Below are 21,057 nucleotides of genomic sequence, written 5' to 3' on the forward strand. Positions count from 1 at the left end.
GTCTCCACCTCCCAAATACTGGGATTACAAGTGTGAGTCACCATGTCCAGCTAGCAATTTACCTTTTTACAAATATATTTCATATTATCTAAAATCAATTTAACCATATGTGTATTTGTTCTCACTTTTTCATACTGAATTAAAATATCTAATCATACATAACATACCTCTTAGATAATTCATTGCCCAAAAAAGTAACATAAACCTCGAATAAGAGTTAATGGATGAGAGAACATCTTTACCTATAAGACCCCCAGGAGCAGCATATTGAAGATCATTGTGTTCTGCAAAAAGTGATACAATTTTGGAAAAGATTGGTTTACACCTCAGTTTTCCTTCACTATCTTTGGAAACAATACCAGGTCTGACTTCTATCTCTTGGCCCACCTGAAATATAAATAAGTAATTGACATATTTGGGATAGCACAATGACTATTGAAATGTATACAGTTCTGCCAGCCAGAGCAGTACAATTTAAAAATATTTTCAAATATTACTATAAAAAAGACACTACTAAAGCTACAACAACCTGATTTTATTTTATTTTATTTTATTTTTTTGTGGTCCTGGGGATGGAACCAGGGTCCTCTACCTCCGGGCTATCCTCTCAGACCTATTTTATACTTTATTTGGAAACAGGGTGTCACTAAGTTGCTGAGAGCCTCACTAAGGAGCTGAGGCTGGCTTTGAACCTGTGATCCTCCTGTCTCAGCCTCCCAAGCGCAGGAATTACAAGTGTGCGCTACCACGCCCGGCTCTAAAACAACCTGATTTAATAATGTAAGAAATCTATGAGTTAGATCTTATGAACAATTTTATTTAAAACACAATAATAAGCATTTTTCTTTAGCTAATAAAAGCATTAGGATTTATTCCACTACAGTATTTTTCTTAAGAAAGTTTAGAATTCAGTTTACCTTTAATACTCCTTTTAAAATACTACCACCAGCTACACCTCCTTTAAGGTCATCAACCTCACAGCCAGGTTTGTTAACATCAAAAGACCTAATTACTGAAGAAGATGGAGGAGGAAAAAAAAAACAATAAAGTCCATTCTCTGTATTAAAAATAACTACAAAAACCTCAAGTAAACAATTGAGAAAAAAGAGGTAAAGAAGTATTTACCAATAAGTCGGGGTTCTGAGGTAAAGTCCCTAAGAGGTACTGGAATTTTCTTTACTATGTACTCACAAACAACTTCAATATTGTATTTTAGCTGAGCAGAAATTGGAATAATAGGAGCTCCTTCAGCTACTGTACCTATATAACATTTAGATAAATATAAGTTAACAAATACTGCATAACTATTACATAAATCATTTAATATAAATGTTATTAAACTTATACTTAATATCCAAACATCCTCATATGTATATTAGCAATTGACAAAAATCGTCTTTTTTTCTTTTTTTGGTGGTACTTGGGGTGGAACCCAGGGTCTTTTCTACCTCTGGGCTATATTCCCAGACCTATTTTATACCTTCTTTGGAAACAGGGTCTCACTGAGTTGCTGAGAGCCTCACTAAGTAGCTGAGGCTGGCTTTGAACCTGCACGATCCTCCTGTCTTAGCCTCCCAAGCGCGGGGATTACAAGTGTGCACCACCATGCCTGGCTTAGAAATCATCTTTCTACTTAGAAAATTCACAATATTATTTTCCACATGAAAATAATCCCCTTTAAGAAAAAGTTATCAAGTTATACTAATATACCCAGACGTAGTGGTGCATGCTTGTAATCCCCTCACTTGGGAGGCTGAGACAGGAGGATCACAGTTTAGAAGCCAGCTTTGCTGGTTTAAGAGACCCTGTTTCCAAATAAAAATCTAAAAAATAGGTGTCTCAGAGTGTAGCCCAGAGATAGAAGGGTTTCCAGAAACCCCAGTACCACCAAAAAAAAAAGTTATACTAAAAAAAAAGTTATATATAAAAGTTATATATATAATAAGCAGAAAAAAGTGGCTAAAGGAAAAATATAGTCATTAAAAGCAAAGATATGTGGCTAGTTTAAAACTTTTTCAAAAACAAGCATTTTACAGTAATCAACTTGAGATGGATCAAAGATCTGAAAACTAGATCAGAGACTGTGATGTTACTAGAGAAGGGCATAGAATCAACATTCCAATGTATAGGAACTGGTAAAAATTTCCTCAATAAGACCCCCAAAGCTCAGGAAATTAAACAAGAATAAGTGGTGTGGCATTAAACTAAAAAGTTTCTTATCATCAAAAGAAAACCTACAAAGCTGGGCATGGTGGCACACACTTGTAATCCCAGCATTCGGGAGGCTGAGACCAGAAGATCATGGTTTGCGGACAGCCTCAGCTACTTAATGAGGCCCTCTGCCACTTAGTGAACCCTGTTTCAAAATAAAAGAATAAAAAATGGGGCAGGGGGTATAGCTCAGAGGTCAAATGCCCCTGGGTTCCATCCCCAAACCCGCCAAAAAAAAAAAAAAAAAAAAAAAAAAAAACCTATAGAATGGGAGATTTTTGCCAGCTCTTCCTCTGATAGAGGACTAATATCTAGAATATACAAGGAACTTAAAAGATTTACACTAAAAAAAAAAAACTCAATCAAGAAATGAATAATTTAACTAAATAGACACTTCACAAAAGACTGGCAAATAAATACATTAAAAATGTTAAACACGTGAGATGCAAGTTAAAAATACACTAAGATTCTATGTAATCTCAATCAGAATGGAAATCATCAAGAATTCAAAAAATAAATGTTGACAAGGATGTGGATAAACTGGAACTCTTTTACACTGTTGGTGAGATTACAAATTAGCACAGCCGCTATGGAAATCAGTATGAAGATTCCTAAAAAACTGAAAGCTAATCTCACTTAACATAATGTTCTCCAATACTGCAATCACCACCACCATAACAAAATATCTAGATTCAAACATTTCTTAAATATAATGGCTTCTTACCTTGTACAAATGCCAGGATCTGTTCATACTGCTCTTTAGCTTGACTTTCTTTTACCAAATCAATTTTATTTTGTAGAATCAAAATATGTTTCAGTTTCATAATTTCTATGGCAGCCAGGTGCTCAGAAGTCTGAGGCTGAGGACAAGATTCATTACCAGCTAAATTGATTAAAAAAAAAAAATTTAAAAACAATGACAACAGGATGAATAATAAGAAATCAACTAGTGCCTAATGGCCCTTTTTTTGGAGGGGAAGTGGAGCTAAGAATGAACCCTGGGGCATTCTAACTCTTAGCTATACCCCCAAGCTCTTTCTTTTATTTCTCACTAAGTTGCTGAGGACCTCATGAAGTAGCTAAGGCTGGCCTTGAACCTGATCCTCCAGTCTTAGCCTTCCACATATTGGAATTACAAGGATGCAGCCATCACACCCAGCTCTAATAGCCCTTTAGATGAACTACTCAAGGCCAATTTCCTTTGATCCTCCCAGTCACTTAACTAGTACTGCTAGTAATAAAGGCCAAAATGGACTCAATAAATTTGGCTCATTCAGTATATCACAGCTGAGCCATAACATACACGTTTGGCTTTATTTAGTATTCTGAATATTATGGTCCAGTCTGCTTTTAGAAACCAGAACAGTTAAAAGAGAAACTTACGCCCGGTGTGGTGGTGCACCCTTGTAATCTCTGAACTTGGGAGGCTGAGACAGGATCACACACATTAAAAGCCAGCCTCAGCTACTTAGTGAGGCTCTCAGCAACTTAGTGCAATCCTGTTTCCAAATAAAATATAAAATAAATCTGGGAGTATAGCCCGGAGGTAGGAAGCCTCTGGGTTCCACCCCCCAGTACCACAAAAAAAAAAGAGAGAGAGAGAGAGAGAAACTCACTTAATAAAGTCTATAAATTATAACTAATGAGGCAGATAATCACCAAGATGCCCCAAATGATCTGTATTCACACCTTTCTTTTCTCTTTTTTAGTGAAGAGCTTGACAGCTTTTTTTTGATAAGTGAGGTTTCACTATCAAATTAAATTACAAAGACTATCTTCTGACTCTCAAAATAGAATGATGTTATAAGTACACTAAGGTAGTTAAAAGAAATCTGATAGGAGAGAAAAAAAGACCCAAGTAACCTTAAGAATTGACTCTTTAACCCTAGCAAAGTCTTAAAATAACTGCAATTCTTACTGGCATACTTATCAAGCAGACCTTGAGCAGGAAACTTTCCAAAACTCTAACTAGAGAAGCTAAGTAGGTATAACTTCATAACTCCTAGTTACTATATTTTCAAGTTGGTGTGTGTGTGTGTGTGAGAGAGAGAGAGGGGAGACACACACACACACACACACACACACACACACACACACACACACACACACACACACACACGCACGCGGTGGAACTCAGGGGCTTTCTACGTCCAGGCTACACTCCCAGCCCTATTTTCTATTTTATTTGGAAACAGGGTCTCACTAAGTTGCTGAGAGCCTCACTAAGTAGCTGAGGCTGGCTTTGAACCTGTGCGATCCTCCTGTCTCAGCCTCCCAAGCACTGGGATTATAAGCATGTGCCACCACCCCTGGCTTTAAAGTTGTTTTTTTGTTTGTTTTTGTGGTACTACAGATGGAACCCAGAGGCATTCTACCTCAGAACTACACCCCCAGCCCTATTTTTTAGTTTTTGTTTTGAAACAGGGTCTCATTGAGTTGCAAAGGGCCTCACTAAGTAGCTGAAGCTGTGAACTGCAATCCTCCTGTCTCAGCCTCCCAAGTGCTGGGATTAAAAGTGTGTGTATTTTCAAGCATTTTGTTACATAACAATAAATACAGATATTAACAAAAATAAGGGTAAAAATCTATCCCCCAATATAACCTAAAATGTATTGTACAGAAATGTTCTAAGCTGGACCCACATATTTGGGAGGATCGTGTTCACAGCTAGCCTCAGCTACTTAAAAATGCCCTCTGCAACTCATCCCCAGTAAAAAAAAAAAAAAGAAATTTTCTATAGAACAAAGATCATCTCCCCCAAGCTGTGATGTTCATTTGTTGGATACAGTATCTTTATTTCTCCAAGTGTATTCTTATCTAGTTAGCCATTTGGCCTTCCCCAAAAACAGACCTAGCCTTTCTTATGCTTCTTGAAGTTAAATCATAATGTTGTTCCTGATACAAGTGTCCGTGTTTAGATTAGGAGATGACCATACCAGACTTTAGAATGGGGCCATCACACCAAGTAGAAGGTGGCCAAGCTAGAAAAACAAACTTATGCGATTTAATGTCAAGGTTTGGAATTATAAACTATGATATGCTAGTGGGCAAATAATTATTTTTACATATAAAGGAAACCCCACTAAAAAACCTACCCAAGTTATTTATCTGAATAGTTAATATTATGTGTCATGTCATACCATTCTGGGAAAGTAATTTCTGTCTCCAGAAGAAGAAAAAAAAAAATAGAAGATTCAAGTGTAGAACCCTCCTATATTCTGCCTTGATACATCTATTCCCTTGGCTGATAATAATCTGAATCCTTTCTCTGTAACTAACCACCACTGAGTATAGTGTATTTCAGTGAGATTTATGACTCTTCTAACAAACTGTCAAACTTTAGTTTATAGGGAATTCCTTGAATTTGCAAATGGTGTCAGAAGTCCAATTTTATGCAAAGCAGTACTTCAAGTTCTGACTTTACATTGGAGTAAACTCCATGTAGTACCCACAAACAAAATCTCTTGCCAGAGCTGGGTGTGGTAGTGCACACTTGTAATCCCTAGTACTTGGGAGGCTAAGACAGACAGGATCTCAAGTTCAAGGCCAGGCTCAGCTACTTAGTGAGGTCCTCTGTAACTTAATGAGACCCTGTTTCAAAATAAAGAATAAAAAAATTGGGCTGGAAGTCGGGCGTGGAGGCACACACTTGTAATCCCAGCATTTGGGAGGCTGAGATAGAAGGAATTCCATTCACGGACAGCCTCATGTACTTAGTGAGGCCCTTTGCAACTTAGTGAGACCCTGTTTCAAAATAAAGAATCAAAAATAGGGCTGAGGGTGTAACTTAGAGGTAAAATGCCCCTGGATTCCACCCCCAGTACTGAAAAAAAAGGGGGGGGGGCTTGGTGGGAGAGGAGAACAGGTAGAATGCCCCTCAATTCTATCCCTAATATCACACACACACAAAAAAAAAAAAGAACAAAAATCTCCTGACAGGTGTCACAGAAAAGAAAACATGTCCCTAGACTTGAATATCTCCAAATAGGCCTTGACTTCTGCATTTCAAATTAGTAAGATTAGTATTTAAATAAAACAAAAATGTCAACAGTGCAGTGGACAACACAGATCTTAAAGAAAGCAAACAAATGCATACTTTTAAACAACAAAAAAAACTACATAAAACAATGAAAAATCTCATAAAATTGTGGATGAAAAAAATGTGCCATTCAGCAGGGCATGGGTGGTCCACACTTCTTTGGGAGGCTGAGACAGGAGGATCGTGGTTGATGGACAGTCTCAGCTACTTAATGAGGCCCTTTACAACTCAGTGAGACCCTATTTCAAAATTAAAAATTAAAAATAGGACTGTGAGTGTAGCTCAGAGGTAGAATGCCCCTGGGTTCCATTCCTAGTACCACAAAAACAATGTGCCATTCCCTGATTTTAATTTTTTTTTTTCATTAACCCACACAAATTCTCACAATCCATCATGAACTATGCCCCATAATGCCCCAAGTTCATCATTCATATTTTGTGACAGTTGGATTTTGTAACATTACTTTGGAAAACTTAAGAAAATATACATAAGTCACCTTAAGGTCATTAAAGGTCATAGGTTTTCCATTTCAGACTCACTGGACCACTATTGATTTGTCCAAGCCAATTCTAAAATACTTACCTATCAACAGAAGAGCTGCATCCATCACTGCTGCACCATTCAGCATAGTAGCCATCAAAATATCATGACCCGGACAATCAACAAAGGAAACATGTCTAACGATGAAGAAATAACAGTTATCCTTTAGATTAACTAACAGATACACAAATTATAGTTTAGTGTTAGAACACTTTGAAAATATCCTTCCTGCAAAATACATGACTAAAAATCTCAATGCTTTCACATTTAAAAAAAAATTACCAGTTAAAATAACAATCAGGACCAGACATTTTCATAAAACAAGATTCTAATAAACCTAGGAAACTCTCAAATATAATCAAAATGAAGATGCTACAGCCAGGTGTGGTGGTGCACCCTTGTAATCCCAGTACTTGGCAGACTAAGATAGGAGGATTACAAATTTGCAGCTAACCTCAGCTAAATTAAGTGAGACCCTCTGCATCTCAGTGACACCGTTTCAAAAATTAAAAATTAAAAAAAAAAAACAGTACTGGGGGGTGTAGCTTAGAGGTAGAATGCCCCAGGGTTAAATCCCCAGTACCACACACACAAAAAAAAGCTATAGATATTATAGAACATACTGGAAGTAACACTGACTTGAAAATTAAATGTAACGAGTTAAAATAACTACTTTTTCTGCCAGGCCTGGTGGTGCACGTATGTAATCCCAGCATTCGGGAGGCTGAGACTGGAGGATCGCGGTTCGTGGACAGCCTCAGGTACTTAGTGAGGCCCTCTGGAACTCAGTGAGACCCGGTTTCAAAATAAAGATTAAAAAATAGGGCAGGGGGTGTAGCTCAGAGGTCAAATGCCCCTGGGTTCCATCCCCAGACCCGCAAAAACAAAAAACAAACAAAAAAACTGCTTTTTCTGCCATTTCTACATGCTCTTCATGTCGTCTGCCATATTCTCTTTGAGGTATTTATTTCTTACTGTTCAATTCTAACAGTTCTATGTGTATTCTAGTCCCTTGTAAAGGTATACTGGGTATTAAACCTAAAAAGGTAAGACATAAGGTGGATGAGAACAAGGGAGTTGCTTAATTCCCAATTAGAAGAAAATACTTATTTCATAATTTTGATGACTATGTAAGGTTTTTTGTCAATTTGAAAAATTCCTATTTATTCTCTTATTCTTGCAGTAATGGGGATGGAACACAGAGGAATTCTACCTCCAAGACACCCCCCCATTCTACTTTATTTCTTTCTTTCTTTCTTTCTTTCTTTCTTTATTTATTTATTTATTTATTTTTATTGGTGCACTGTATTCATACATCATAGTGGGATACAAACTTTTGTAGACATACATGCACACATCGCCCAGTCAGCACCCACCCAATCCCCACCCCATTCTCTCCCCATCCCCCCTTCCCATGCTTGGTTTAGTGGTTGACATCTAGTATTATAGCAATTTATCCAAAATTAAAAATGATAATCTCACATAACAGTTTCATTTGTCTGATACCAAGCTTTTGATAACTTAAAGATAACATTTCAATATTTCTTTTTACTTTCTTTCTTACCAGAGAATATTTTTTTCTATTTTTTTAGGTGAAACTATCATATATTTATATATTTATTTTTCAGAAAAAAATATCTATCCTAATATGGAATATGGACTCTAGATACCCAAAACGATCTTGAAAAAGAATAAAGCTAGAAGATATATATTTTCTGATTTCAAACCATATAAAGCTACAATAATTGAAACAGTGTAGTACTATTCTAAAGGCAGATATATAAACCATTGGAGTTAAATAAAAGCCTGGAGCTAAATTCTTCCCTATATTGTCAAGTTATTTTTGTCAAGGTTTCCATGAACATTTGATGGTGGAAATAATAATCTTTTAACTAAATATTGTTGAAAAATAATACTTACATGGAAAAGAATAAAATTGGACCCTTACCTAATCCCATATACAAATATTAACTCAAAATAGATAAAAGACCTAAATATAAATCTTAAGACTATAAACTTTTGGGAGAAAATCTGGGTCATAAAACCTCACAACATTGAAATTGGCAGTGATTTCTTGGATATGATTTAAATGGCACAGGCAACAGAAGAGTATACAAACTCCCTAAAAAATAAAAAAAATTATATATCCAAAGACAATGTAAACAGAAACAGTTACTAATAGAATGGGATAAAATATTTCCAAATGCTATATCTGAAGGTATATTAATATTCCAACTAGAAATCCTAAAAATTAACAACAATAAAGGCAAACAATACCACTTAGAGACAGGTAAAAGACTAACATAAATAATGAATCTCCACAGATAACCAATCTTAGTTATCTGTTGGAGGGAAATTCTTATTTCTCGGGTTCTGGTGTGTGTTACCTATTTCTTCTTTGTAGTTAATCTCTGAGTATTTTCTCTAGTGCTGGTTTTGAAGACATAAATTCCTTCAGTTTCTGTTTGTCATGGAAGCTTCTTATTTCTCCATCTAATTTGATAGAAAGTTTTGCTGGGTAGGAAATTTTTGGCTGGAAGTTGTTTTCTTTCAGAGTTTGGAATATGTTACTCTAAGCCCTTCTGGCTCTCATGACTTGATTTGGGAAGTCTGGAGTGATTCAAATTGGTTTGCCTCTGAATGTCAGTTGGCCCTTTGTTTTTGTTGCCTTTAAGATTCTCTGCTTGGCTTGCACAGTGATCATTTTGACAATTATGTGGCGTGGGGATCCTCTACTCCGATCCTGTCTAAAGGGAGTTCTATAAGTTTCCTGGACCTGTGTATCAACCTCTTGCTCTATGTTTGGAAAATTTTCTGCTATTACTTCCTTAAAGAGATTGTTGATCACTTTGGTTTCACTTTCTTTTCCCTCCTCTATTCCAATTATTCTTAGTTTAGCTCTCTTAAAATGGGCCCATATTTCTTCAATATCAGATTCCTGCTGTCGGATATTTTTTTCTAGATTAGAAACTATGCGTTCATTTTTGGAATGATCATCTTCTAAGAGCGAGATTCTGTTCTCCATGTGGTCTAATCGGTTGTTTGTGCTTTGAATTGAGGCCTTTACTTCATTAATTGCATCCTTTATCTCCTTTTGGCTCTCTCTGAGTTCTTTTTGAAGCACCTCTATTATTTCTACAGTTATTTTCCTGATTTGATCTTCTAGAAATCTCTGATTTTCTGTTTTATCGGGTTCTGATGTTGTGGGGTTGTGTGCATTCATTGCTCCAGTATTATTCCTCTTTCCCATGATTTCGGAAGTTTGTGCCTTCTCTGGGTTCTTCCCTTGGGTCACTATGACTTCACTTAAGGTGTTCTGGATCTCGAGTCAGTAGTATCTCAGACCCCACTACTCCTTTACTGGGTTGTATCACGGAGTCTCCGACCCAGAGAGTCGATAGAGGCTGCTTTAGACTGTGGGGGGTGCCAGGTTGCTCTTTCTCCTATGGTGTGATATCTCTGCCACCGCCACTCCCCCACTGGGTCAAGTCCCAGGGAGTACAGTACTGGGATTTCTCCTCTGTGTCCCGCAATTTGACTCACTGTTCTTGAGTACGCAGATGTAGCTGTACTGGACTCGGTGAATTCACTGCTGCTGCCGCCGGTGGCAATATGGAGCCACTGATATGCCCTCGGCCGTGAGGCTGGCGTATTTCTTCTTGGTTTTGAGTTCCACTCTGAATCCCTGCAGCGTGTGCTGAGCTCAGCCACTGGGAGCTTTAGATGCTCCCTGCACTGAGAATTCCCGCCTGGCTGTTCCACAGCAGCTCACCTCGGCTTGCTGTAGCCGTCTGGTGAACTCGCCGCTGCCGCTGGCAGTATGGCGCTGCTGCTGCGTCCTCGGCGTGAGGCCGGTGTATCTCCTCTGTGGCTCTGAGCCCTGTTCTCAGTCCGCTTTCTCTCTGGAGCCTGGTGATTTTTTTGTTTCTCTGGTGATAGTGTTTTCTGGCTATGAAAGGCGCTGATTTTGTGGTAATGGAGATTGGTTGTTAGCGGGGCTCTTAAGCCCCGCTTTCCTCGGTCACCATCTTCCCGGAAGTCTCCTCTAATTTTTATTCTTTATTTTGAAACAGGGTCTCACTGAGTTGTAAAGGGCCTCACAAAGTATTTGAGGCTGAAGAACCATGATCCTCCTTGTCTCGGCCTCCCAAATGCTGGAATTACAAGTATGCACCACCATGCCTGGGTTCTTTATTCTGAGTTAAGAATATATATATTTTTTTTCCTTTTTTTTTTTTTTCCTGTTTCTCTTTTTTTGTGGTACTGGTGATGGAACACAGGGGCATTCTATACTCCCAGCCCTATGTTTTATTCTTTATTTTGAAACAGGGTCTCACTGAGTTGAAAAACCTAAGTAGCTGAGGCTGTCCTTGAACCACAATCCTCCTGTCTCAGCCTCCCAAATACTGGGATTACAAATATGCACCACCATACCCAGCTTCTTTATTCTGAGTTATTAGAAATTTTTTTATAATGAATGACTGTGGAATGTTTCACTATACAACTCAAGTTGTAAGATTATTCTTTACACTACTGATGTGGTAAATTAATGATGAACCATTTTCATACTAAATCAGCCTTTTACCCCTGAAATAAACCACCACTTAATCAATTTGTAGTCTTTATTTCCTTTCTTGCCTTAAGGCAAAACTTCTAGTACTATGTATGAGAGAAAAGGTAAGAAGTAAGGTGGATGAGAACAAGGGAGTTGGGTGAAACCCACTGGCATTCTACCTTCATGCTACAACCCCAGCACTAGGTAGCTATACTCAAGTCCACAAACAAGGATCCTCCTGTTTCAGCCTCTGATCCTCATGTTTTAGCTTCCGAATGCTGGGATTACAAGTGTGCATCATGACACCCCGCTAGAAATTTATTTTTAAACAGCTCTGAAATTACAAATTTAATAGCTACAAGTCCGCTATTAATCCCAGTACTTGGAAGGCTGAGACAGGAGTGTCATGGTTCATGGCCATCCTGAGCTCTTAGTGAGGCCCTCTGCAATTTGGTGAGACCCTGTTTCAAAATAAAAAATAGGGCTGGCAGTGTAGCTCAGAGTAGAATGCACCTGGGTTCCATCCCCAGTACAACAACAATAAAAAAAAATCGTTACAGGCTATTTAAATTATTTTTCATATCAAGTAAACTTTAGTAGCTTTAGGTTTTTTGTTTTGTTTTTGTAGTACTGAGATGGAAAACAGGGACATTGTACCTCAAGGTACACCCCCAGCCCTATTTTTTATTCTTTATTTTGAAACAAAGTCTCACTAAATTGAGACAGGCCATGAAGGAACCTAAGATCTTCCTATCTCAGGCTCCCAAGTACTGGGATTATAAACATGCACCACCATCCTCAGCCTGGTAGCTTTACTTTTTGAAGGAATCAGTGCACTTATTTATACTAGCCATAAAATTGTATTCTTGCTGTGTGTGTGTGTGTGTGTGTGTGTGTGTGTGTGTGTGTGTGTGTGTGTGTTTTACTAGGGATGAAACCCAGTAGTATTCTACCTCTGAGCTACACCCCCAGCCCTATTTTTTATTTTGAAACAGGGTCTCACTAAATTGCAGAGGGCCTCACTAAGTAGCTGAGGAAGGCCATGAACCATGACAGTTTTGTCTCAGCCTCCCAAGTACTAGGATTATAAGCATGTGCCACCAAACCTGGCTCCATTTTCATTCTTTACACCAGCAATTTGTAACCTCTTTTTCCTTAAGTCAGTTTTCAATTTTGAAAAAAATATCTTTTAGTTTCATTGACTTTCTCCATTATTTCTGCTTTCAATTTCATTGGTTTCTTACCCCACTTTGTACCATGGTCCCAAAAATGGAACACATAGGTAAATCTAAATATATGATATGATTTTATAACCATAAAATAATTTTAAATTATAATATGGCACTAACCATTAACTATGTTCTATATTATGATTTTCAGCCTATTTAATGTACTTTTTTTTTTCTCTTTTTTTGGTGGTACTGGGGTTCCTGGAAACCCTTCTACCTCCGGCTACACTCCCAGACACCTATTTTTTACATTTTATTTGGAAACAGGGTCTCTTAAGCCAGAGTGGCTGGCTTTGAACCTGAGCGATCCTCCTGTCTCAGCCTCCCAAGCGCAGGGATTATAAGTGTGCGCCACCACGCCCAGCTAATGTACTATTTTTAATTACACTGTAATATTCAGCCAGGACTGGTGGCACATGTTTTAATTCCAGTACCTAGGATGCTGAGATAGGAGGATCACAGGATCTCTGCCAGCCTTAGCAATTTAATGAGGCTCTCGGCAACTTAGTGAGACTGTCTCCAAATAAAAAAGAGTTGGGGATGCAGCACATAGTTAAAATGCTTCTATCCCAAGCCAGGCTTGGAGGTAGAGACAGGAGGATCGCGCAGGTTCGAAGCCAGCCGCTCTGGCATAAGAGACCCTGTTTCAAAAATATAAAATAGGTCTGAGAGTGTAGCCTGGAAGTAGAAGGGCTTCCAGGATCCCCAGTACCACAAGGAAAAAATAAAAATAAAAAGCTTCTATCCCCATAATCAAAGGGAAAAATAAAATTCGCAGAACTGAAAACTTTGGACTTAATGGGTAAATATCATTTTATTCTTTATGTTTTGAGTTATTCTTGATGTTCTTTTTCTGGTATTTTAAGGTAACAGGCCAGATTACTTTTTTTTTTTTTTTTTGTAGTACTGGGGATGGAACCCAGGGGTGTTCTACTTCTGGGCAACATTACCAGGCATATTTTTTTATTTTTTATTTTGAAACAGGACCTCACCGAATTCCAAAGGGCCTCACTACGTAGCTGAGACTGTCCTTATACCACAATCCTCTTGTCTCAGCTTCCCAAATGCTGGATTACAAGCATTCGCCACCATGCCTGGCTAGATTATAAATTTTATGTTTTAGCCAGGCATGGTGGCACATGCCTATAATCCCAGTATTTAGGAGATTAAGAAGGATTATAGGTTTGAAGCCAGCCTCAGAAACTCAGTGAAACCCTATTTCAAAATAAAGACTAAAAAATATGGCTAGTGTTGTAGCTAGGAGGTAGAATGTCCCTGGGTTCAATCCCTAGTACTGCAAAAAAAGAAAAATTTTCAATCCCAAATGTTAGTAGATGAGAAATAGGATCTTTCACACATTGCTGGTAGAAATCTAAAATGGTACAGCCACTATAAAAAAAAATAATTGGACCTCTTTTTAAAAGCTAAACATGAAAGCCAGGAGTGGTGTCATATATTTGTAACCCCAGCATTCGGGAGGCTGAGACCAGAGGATCGTGGTTCACAGACAGCCTCACTATGCTACTTAGTGAGACTAGTTTCAAAATAAAGAATAAAAGCAAAGCATGGTGCTGCACACTTGTAATCCCAATATTTGGGAGGCTGAGACAGAAGGATCACAGTTTTTTTTGTGTGTGTGTGGTACTGGGGGTGAAACCCAGAGGCTTTCTACCTCCGGGCTATACTCCCAGACCGATTTTATATTTTATTAGGAAACAGGGTCTCACTAAGTTTCTGAGAGCCTCACTAAGTAGCTGAGGCTGGCTTCGAACCTGTGTGATCCTCCTTTCTCAGTCTCCCAAGCGTGGGGATTACAAGCATGCACCATCACCCCCGGCTAAGGATCACAGTTTTGAAGCCAGCCTCAGCTACTTAGTGAGGCTCTCAGCAACTTAGTGAGAGCCTGTTTCAAAATAAAATATAAAATAGGCCTGGAGGTAGAGCCTCCTGGGTTCCATCCCCAGGACCACACACAAAAAAAAATGTCAGGAGGTAGAATGACCCTAGGTTCCATTGCCAGTACCAAACACACACAAAAAAGCTAAACATATACAAATCACACAACCCAGTAATTGCACACTGAGATGTTCCAGAGAAATAAAGTCTTATGTCTGTAAAAACCTATGCCCAGGTGTTCTTAACAATTTCACTAATAACCCAATACCAGAAGTAACCAAAATGATCCTACAACAGGTCTAATACATTCACCTGAGTGTAAAGATATGTAATTTTGGCAGGTGTGATGGCACACGCTTGTAATCCCAGCTTTCGGGAGGCTGAGACAGGAGGATCGCTGTTCGCAGACCGCCTCAGCTACTTAGTGAGGCCCTCTGCAACTCAGTGAGACCCTGTTTCCAAATAAAGAATAGGGCTGAGAGTATAGCTCAGAGGTCAAATGCCCCTGGATTCCACCCCCAGACCCCCCACACACACACAAAAAAGATCTCTATCACCTTAAAAAGACTAATGAAATTGCTAGTCTAAGACAGTAGCACATAAACAACATAAAAAAAAACTATACTATGCATTCAGAATTGTTAGCATTTTTTTAAGTGTTATGCTTATATTGTCATAATCTAAACTTTCCTTACTCTTACTTAAAATCCTATCACTTGTGGACATCAGTGTCCTCGTATAGCGCATCCAATTAAAACCCCAAAATAGATGGGGAAACAAGTCAAAATATTAAAAAGAAGTAGGTCTGTGGATGAAGCTTTGTTATATTACTTGCCTATCTTTGTGCTAGACTCTGGGTTCTATCCCCAAGTGAAAGAAAGTGACAGAGAAAAAAAGAATTAAGAATGTTAATTCTAGTACAGAAAACAGCAGTAGTTAAAATTTTAAAAGCCTAGAAAAGTAAATCATCAAATTCAACACTCCATTCTTCTTACAGAATAATTGTTTCAAGAAGTACACAGACATATCTTGGCTGGATTTAAATAATTGATTTTTCAAATTATACTTTTCTCTTTTTTTCTTTTTTTCTTTTGCTGTACTATGGATGGAACCCAGAAGCATTCTACCTCCGAGCTACATCGTCAGCCCTATTTTATATTCTTTATTTTCAAACAGGGTCTCACTGAATTTCAAATGGCCTCACTAAGTAGCTGAGGCTGTCCTTGACCTGCAAACCTCCTATGTCAGCCTCCCAACTGCTGGGATTATAAGCATGCACCACCATGCCCGGCTTCATTATATTTATTATTTGCAGTAACACTTTTTTTTTTTAATAGAAGCTTTTTTGTGTGTGGTACTTGGGAGTGGAACCCAGAAGCTTTCTACCTCCAGGCTATACTTCCAGCCCTATTTTTTATTTTATTTGGAAACAGGGTCTCACTAAGTTGCTGAAGAGCCTCACTAAGTAGGCTGAGGATGGCTTTGAACCTGTGCGATCCTTCCTCAGCCTCCCAACTGTGGGAATTACAAGTGTGTGCCACCACACCTGGCTAAAAGCTATTTTTATTTATTTATTTTTATTTTTTGGTCCTTAGGATGGAACCCAGGGGCCTCTATCTGTGGGGTACACCCCCGACCTATTTTATACTTTATTTGGAAACAGGGTCTCACTAAGTTGCTGAGAGCCTCACTAAGTAGCTGAGGCTGGCTTTGAACCTGTACCATCCTCCTTTCTCAGCTTCCCAAGCGCGGGGATTACAAGTGTGCGCCACCACGCCCAGCTAAAAGCTATTTTTTAATAAAAGTAGCTTTTGTGAACTGACACCATCTCTTGGTCACAAATGTTCAATGGTTCCTATCCATATTTTTAGCTTATCTGTATCAAACTTAGGTTTCAATAACTGTTAATACTTCACTAATTTTTAATGTGGTATTGGAGATTGAATCCAAGGGCATTTTACTGCTGAACTACATCCCAAGCCTAACTAACCTACCAGTCACTGGCCTTAAATCTGTAATTCCTGTCTTAGCTCCTCAGTACTGGTGTTACAACTGACTTCACTGACTATTTCAGCAAGCACAGAAAATTGAGAAAGGTGAATAAAAGGTTCAAGGCCAGCCTCAGCAACTTAGCTAAAACCTGTTAAAATAAAAAAATAATACTGAGGGTATAGCTCAGTGGTACAACCAGGCTGGGTTCAATCCCTCATAGTACACACAAATAAAAACAGAAACGGGAAGAGTGTTTAGTACAAAAATGATCACCTGACTAGTCTGAAGTTCCCTTTGGTCCCTGGGATGTCTGTAGGAAACTCATCAGGTGTACCACTTCCACATGATCTATAACATTCTGGCCGAAGACAACTTGAGTCATCAAGTTTATAAATCTGAAAAGTTTCAAAGACACTAATACATTTGCCAACTACATAATTAACAATTAAGGTAAAATGGTTTCTATTTTCACAGAATTTTATATACCTTGGCATTAGCATATCCAAGTTTGATGGTAATATTCCTTTCCAACTCATTTTTGAACCTCACAGTGTGAACACCAGAAATAGCTTTTACCACAGTGGATTTACCATGAGCAACATGACCAATTGTACCTATATAAAATAAACAAAAAAATATGTACCATATCATACCAAATTTTCAATTAAAAAACCAAAGCTATAACTCACTATAAGAGTGTAAACCTATAACCAACACTGATTTTAATCCTCCCACAATTCTCTTCATAAATTCTGTTCTGAAACATGACTGAAGAAAATTTTTCATGAACAAAACTTGTTTAACATAAGCTATTTATTCTATTAATCTGAAAGATTATTTTCATTTAAACATTCAGCAATAGGTACACAAAATTTTGTATGTTAAAAAAAAACCTTCTAGAGCCAGGCATGGTGGAGCAGGCTTGTAATCCCAGCATTTGAAAGGCTGAGATTGGAGGATCACGGTTTTCAGACAGCCTCAGCTACTTAGGCCCTTCGCAATTTAAGTGAGACCCTGTTTCAAAATAAATAATAAATAGGGCAGGGATTGTAGCCCGGAGGTCAAATGCCCCTGGGTTCAATACCTAGACCCGCAAAACGAAACAAAAAAACCTCCCAGTATTTCAAAAGTAGGGTCAAAGGTTTACCAGCTTCTGAAACAAAAAACATCAAATCCATGAAAAACAGAAAATATGATTTTAATAACAATTATGATGAGTTGTATATATCTTATGACTTTTAGTGACTCTGAGTCTCGCTAGGTTTTACTATTTATAAAGACCCTAAAATATGTGAAGTTTTCACTCAGTTAAAATTATTTCTCAGTCCTGGCATGGAGGCGCACACTTACAATCCCATCATTTGGGAGGCTGAGATGAAGAGGATGGCAGTTCATGGACAGTGTCAGCTACTTAGTGAGCCCTCTGCAACTAACTGAGACTCTGTTTCAAAATAAAAAATAAAAAATAGGATTGGGGGTGTAGCTCAGAAGTAGAATACCCCTGAGTTCCATTCCCAGTACAAAAAAAAAAAAAGAAAGAAAAAAGAAAAATTATTTTTCTTATAAAGCACTAAATTAGCCACGCATTCAGGAGGCAGCGGACAGCCTCAGCTATTTAGTGAGGCCCTCTGCAACTTAGTGAGACCCTGTTTCAAAATAAAGAATAAAAAATAGGGCAGGGGGTGTAGCTCTGCAACTTAGTGAGACCCTGTTTCAAAATAAAGAATAAAAAATAGGGCAGGGGGTGTAGCTCAGAGTTAAAATGACCCTGGGTTCCATTCCCAAACCCACCAAAAAAAATAAAAAAGTAAAGCACTAAGTATATCAATTTAAAAAAATGTACACTGTCCCAGGCATAGTGGTGCAGACCTAAAATTCTGGTACCTGGGCGTCAGACAGGAGAATTACAGGTTCAAGACTAGCAACTTAGAGCTCTCAGCAACCTACTGAAACCCTGTGTATAACCAAAAAAAAAAAAAAAAAAAAAAAAAAAGACCCAGGGGTGTAGCACAAAGGTAGGTCACACACACACACACACACACACACACCTTATAAAGGGCTTAACAACATCCTATTCAACACAGCTTATAAAGGGCTTAACAACATCCTATTCAACAAGCAAAACTTTTGCAAACACTGCTATATGCAACAAATATTTTCATCTCTAAAACTGATCGTATATATATAGATATATATAGCATGATCCCTTTTCACATATCTATAGAACTTTCCATCATATCTATTGTTACTTTTGTTGTTCTTAGGAGAAAGGAAAATTGATGGGGTTTAAATCCAGGGCTTCCTGAAATGATAGGCAAGCAATCTACCCACTGAGGTACAACCTCAACTCTCATGACACTCTGTAAAGCAGAAATACAGTGCATTACTTCTATTTTTCTAAGACCTAGAAGGTGCTTTGCATACAAGAGCTAAAATTATTTCTAAAATATATCAATCTTACTATAAATCAGTTAATCACACAAGATTAAAATTCCTTTTTGGAGAGTAATCAAGTCAGGGATCCTGGACTACAGTACTCCTTATGTATTCATTTATTCTTACCTATATTAATTGTAGCTTGTCTGCTAATCACTTCTTGTGAAAGTGGAGTCAACTTAGTAACATCCTGCAATGAAATTTCATTTATTCATTCATTTTTTTAGTGGTAGTGGGGACTGAACCCTGGGGCCTTCTAACTCCAAGATACACTTCCAAATCCAATTTTATTTTCTGTTTTGAAACAGGGTATTAAGAGGCTGCTTACTGAGACAGTTCTGGAACCTGCAACCCTCCTGTCTTTGCCTCACAAGTACTGGGATTACAAGTGTGTATACATCTAATTTGAAACAAAGTTTTTCTTTGACTTCAAGTTTGTTATGTACAGAATCCTGACTTCTATTTGTCTCTGGGACAAAAGGAGCCTTTACTGTAAATGCTTTTTGTTTCAAAGACAGAGTTGAGGGGTTGACAGGGATACTACAAAAAGACAATTCCACAGCTGTGTTTAACGTCCATGCTTGTCATCCCCGCGCTTGGGAGGCTAAGACAAGAGGATCAAGCAGGTTCGAAGCCAGCCTTGCTGGCTTAAGAGGCCCTGTTTCCAAAAATAAATAAATAAATAAATAAATAAATAAATATATACATATACATATACATATACATATACATATACATATACATACATATACATATACATATACATATACATATACATATACATATATATATATATATATATATATATATATATATATATATATATATATATATATGAAAATGGGTCTGGGAGTGTAGCCCGGAGGTAGAAGGGTTCCCAGAAACCCTAGTACAACAAAAAAAAAAAAAAAAAAAGGAAAATTCTAAAGCTGGGCGTGGTGATGCACGCATATAATCTCAGTATTCGGGAGGCTGAGGCAGGAGGATCACGGTTTGCGGACAGCCTCAGCTACTTAGGCCCTCTGCAACTTAGTGAGACGGTTTCAAAATAAAAAGTAAAAAATAGGACAGAAGGCGTAGCTCGGAGGCCCCTGGGTTTCATCCCCAAACCCGCCAAAAAAAAAAAAAAAAAGACAATTCTAGCTTTCAATTTACTACAGAAGACCTTGAATTCCGACACCAACTCCCAAATGTTACTAAAAATTGATACCAAAGCACGTTTCCATGCGTTTATTAAAGGTGAAAAGCTTAATAAGCTCAATATATGCTTCCTTCCTAAACCTTCAGAGATAAAGGCTTTAAATATCGGCCGAATTCTTCAGAAATTCAAGGTCTCTCCTCACCCACTGCGTGTCCTAGAGCGCTGTTAGGCTCTTACCTATCCCATGTTCTTCACAGCCCAGCACTGCCTCGTCCCACTCTTTCCCCATTTCTGAAGTCACTCTATATGTTCACAAAGTACAGTCTTACCAAGCTAGTGAGATCCTGCCGAGAAAGGTGCGGCTGACCCAGACTCACTCCAGCTGCACTCCCCGCCATCTTGTCCACTGAGCTGAGGCCACACAGTACGGAGGACCCCCCCGTGGGCGGGGCCAGTAAGCAAAGGCGGGAAGGCCAACTGAGGTCCTGAACTGGAAAAAAAAAAGATGACAGATTTTGCAGTGGCCTCACTATCTGAACTTTCCTGTAACTGGAGTTGCATAAAGACGTCAGGAAGAATTATTTTAAAACATAATGGAAAGTTTCGTGCTCTACTCGTTGGACTTATTAGATATTTGTTCAGGCAACACCAAGAGCAGCTTCTGAAAAGACCCCTCTGCCAGAGGAGTAAAGCACTTAAACAGGGTGCTGCCGCAAAGCCCTTTCCTCTTCCGGAAACCTGACACTCTTTTTCAGTTGTCAGAGCAGGAAGAGAAGTTATTAGCTTAATTATTTCTAACGTTTGTCTGCACTTTTACCCATTTCTATAATGAAGCCGGGTCGGCTCGTGATCCTTGCCCGCCTCTAACAGCAACTCTTAGGAGAAATTTGCATACTGACCTATCCTTGCTTGCGTCCCCTCGCGGACCCTGGCCGGACTTTGATGGAGAGTCCTTGCGTTGACATTTGATGATGTGCTTAACTGCATAACCAACCAAAAGCAAAGTCCAGCATGTTTC

The 21,057-nt window shown here is 38.4% G+C and overlaps 1 protein-coding gene across 1 annotated transcript in view; it reads right to left on the minus strand.

The window, feature by feature from the left end:
- Window positions 1–20,437, minus strand: part of LOC308279554 (eukaryotic translation initiation factor 2 subunit 3, Y-linked-like) — a gene marked incomplete at both ends in the record, with an annotated part of 46,285 nt that extends 25,848 nt beyond the window's left edge. The window contains 9 exons of the mRNA XM_080719683.1: window positions 243–387; window positions 918–1,012; window positions 1,126–1,260; window positions 2,936–3,094; window positions 6,833–6,927; window positions 16,736–16,857; window positions 16,949–17,076; window positions 19,025–19,088; window positions 20,369–20,437. Coding sequence (XP_080575809.1) covers window positions 243–387; window positions 918–1,012; window positions 1,126–1,260; window positions 2,936–3,094; window positions 6,833–6,927; window positions 16,736–16,857; window positions 16,949–17,076; window positions 19,025–19,088; window positions 20,369–20,437 — 1,012 coding nt within the window. The remainder of the gene's footprint in view (window positions 1–242; window positions 388–917; window positions 1,013–1,125; window positions 1,261–2,935; window positions 3,095–6,832; window positions 6,928–16,735; window positions 16,858–16,948; window positions 17,077–19,024; window positions 19,089–20,368) is intronic.
- Between the last annotated feature and the right edge of the window lie 620 nt (window positions 20,438–21,057).

The sequence above is a fragment of the Muscardinus avellanarius genome (genome assembly GCF_963383645.1).
Source record: "Muscardinus avellanarius genome assembly, chromosome: Y".
Lineage (NCBI taxonomy): Eukaryota > Metazoa > Chordata > Mammalia > Rodentia > Gliridae > Muscardinus > Muscardinus avellanarius.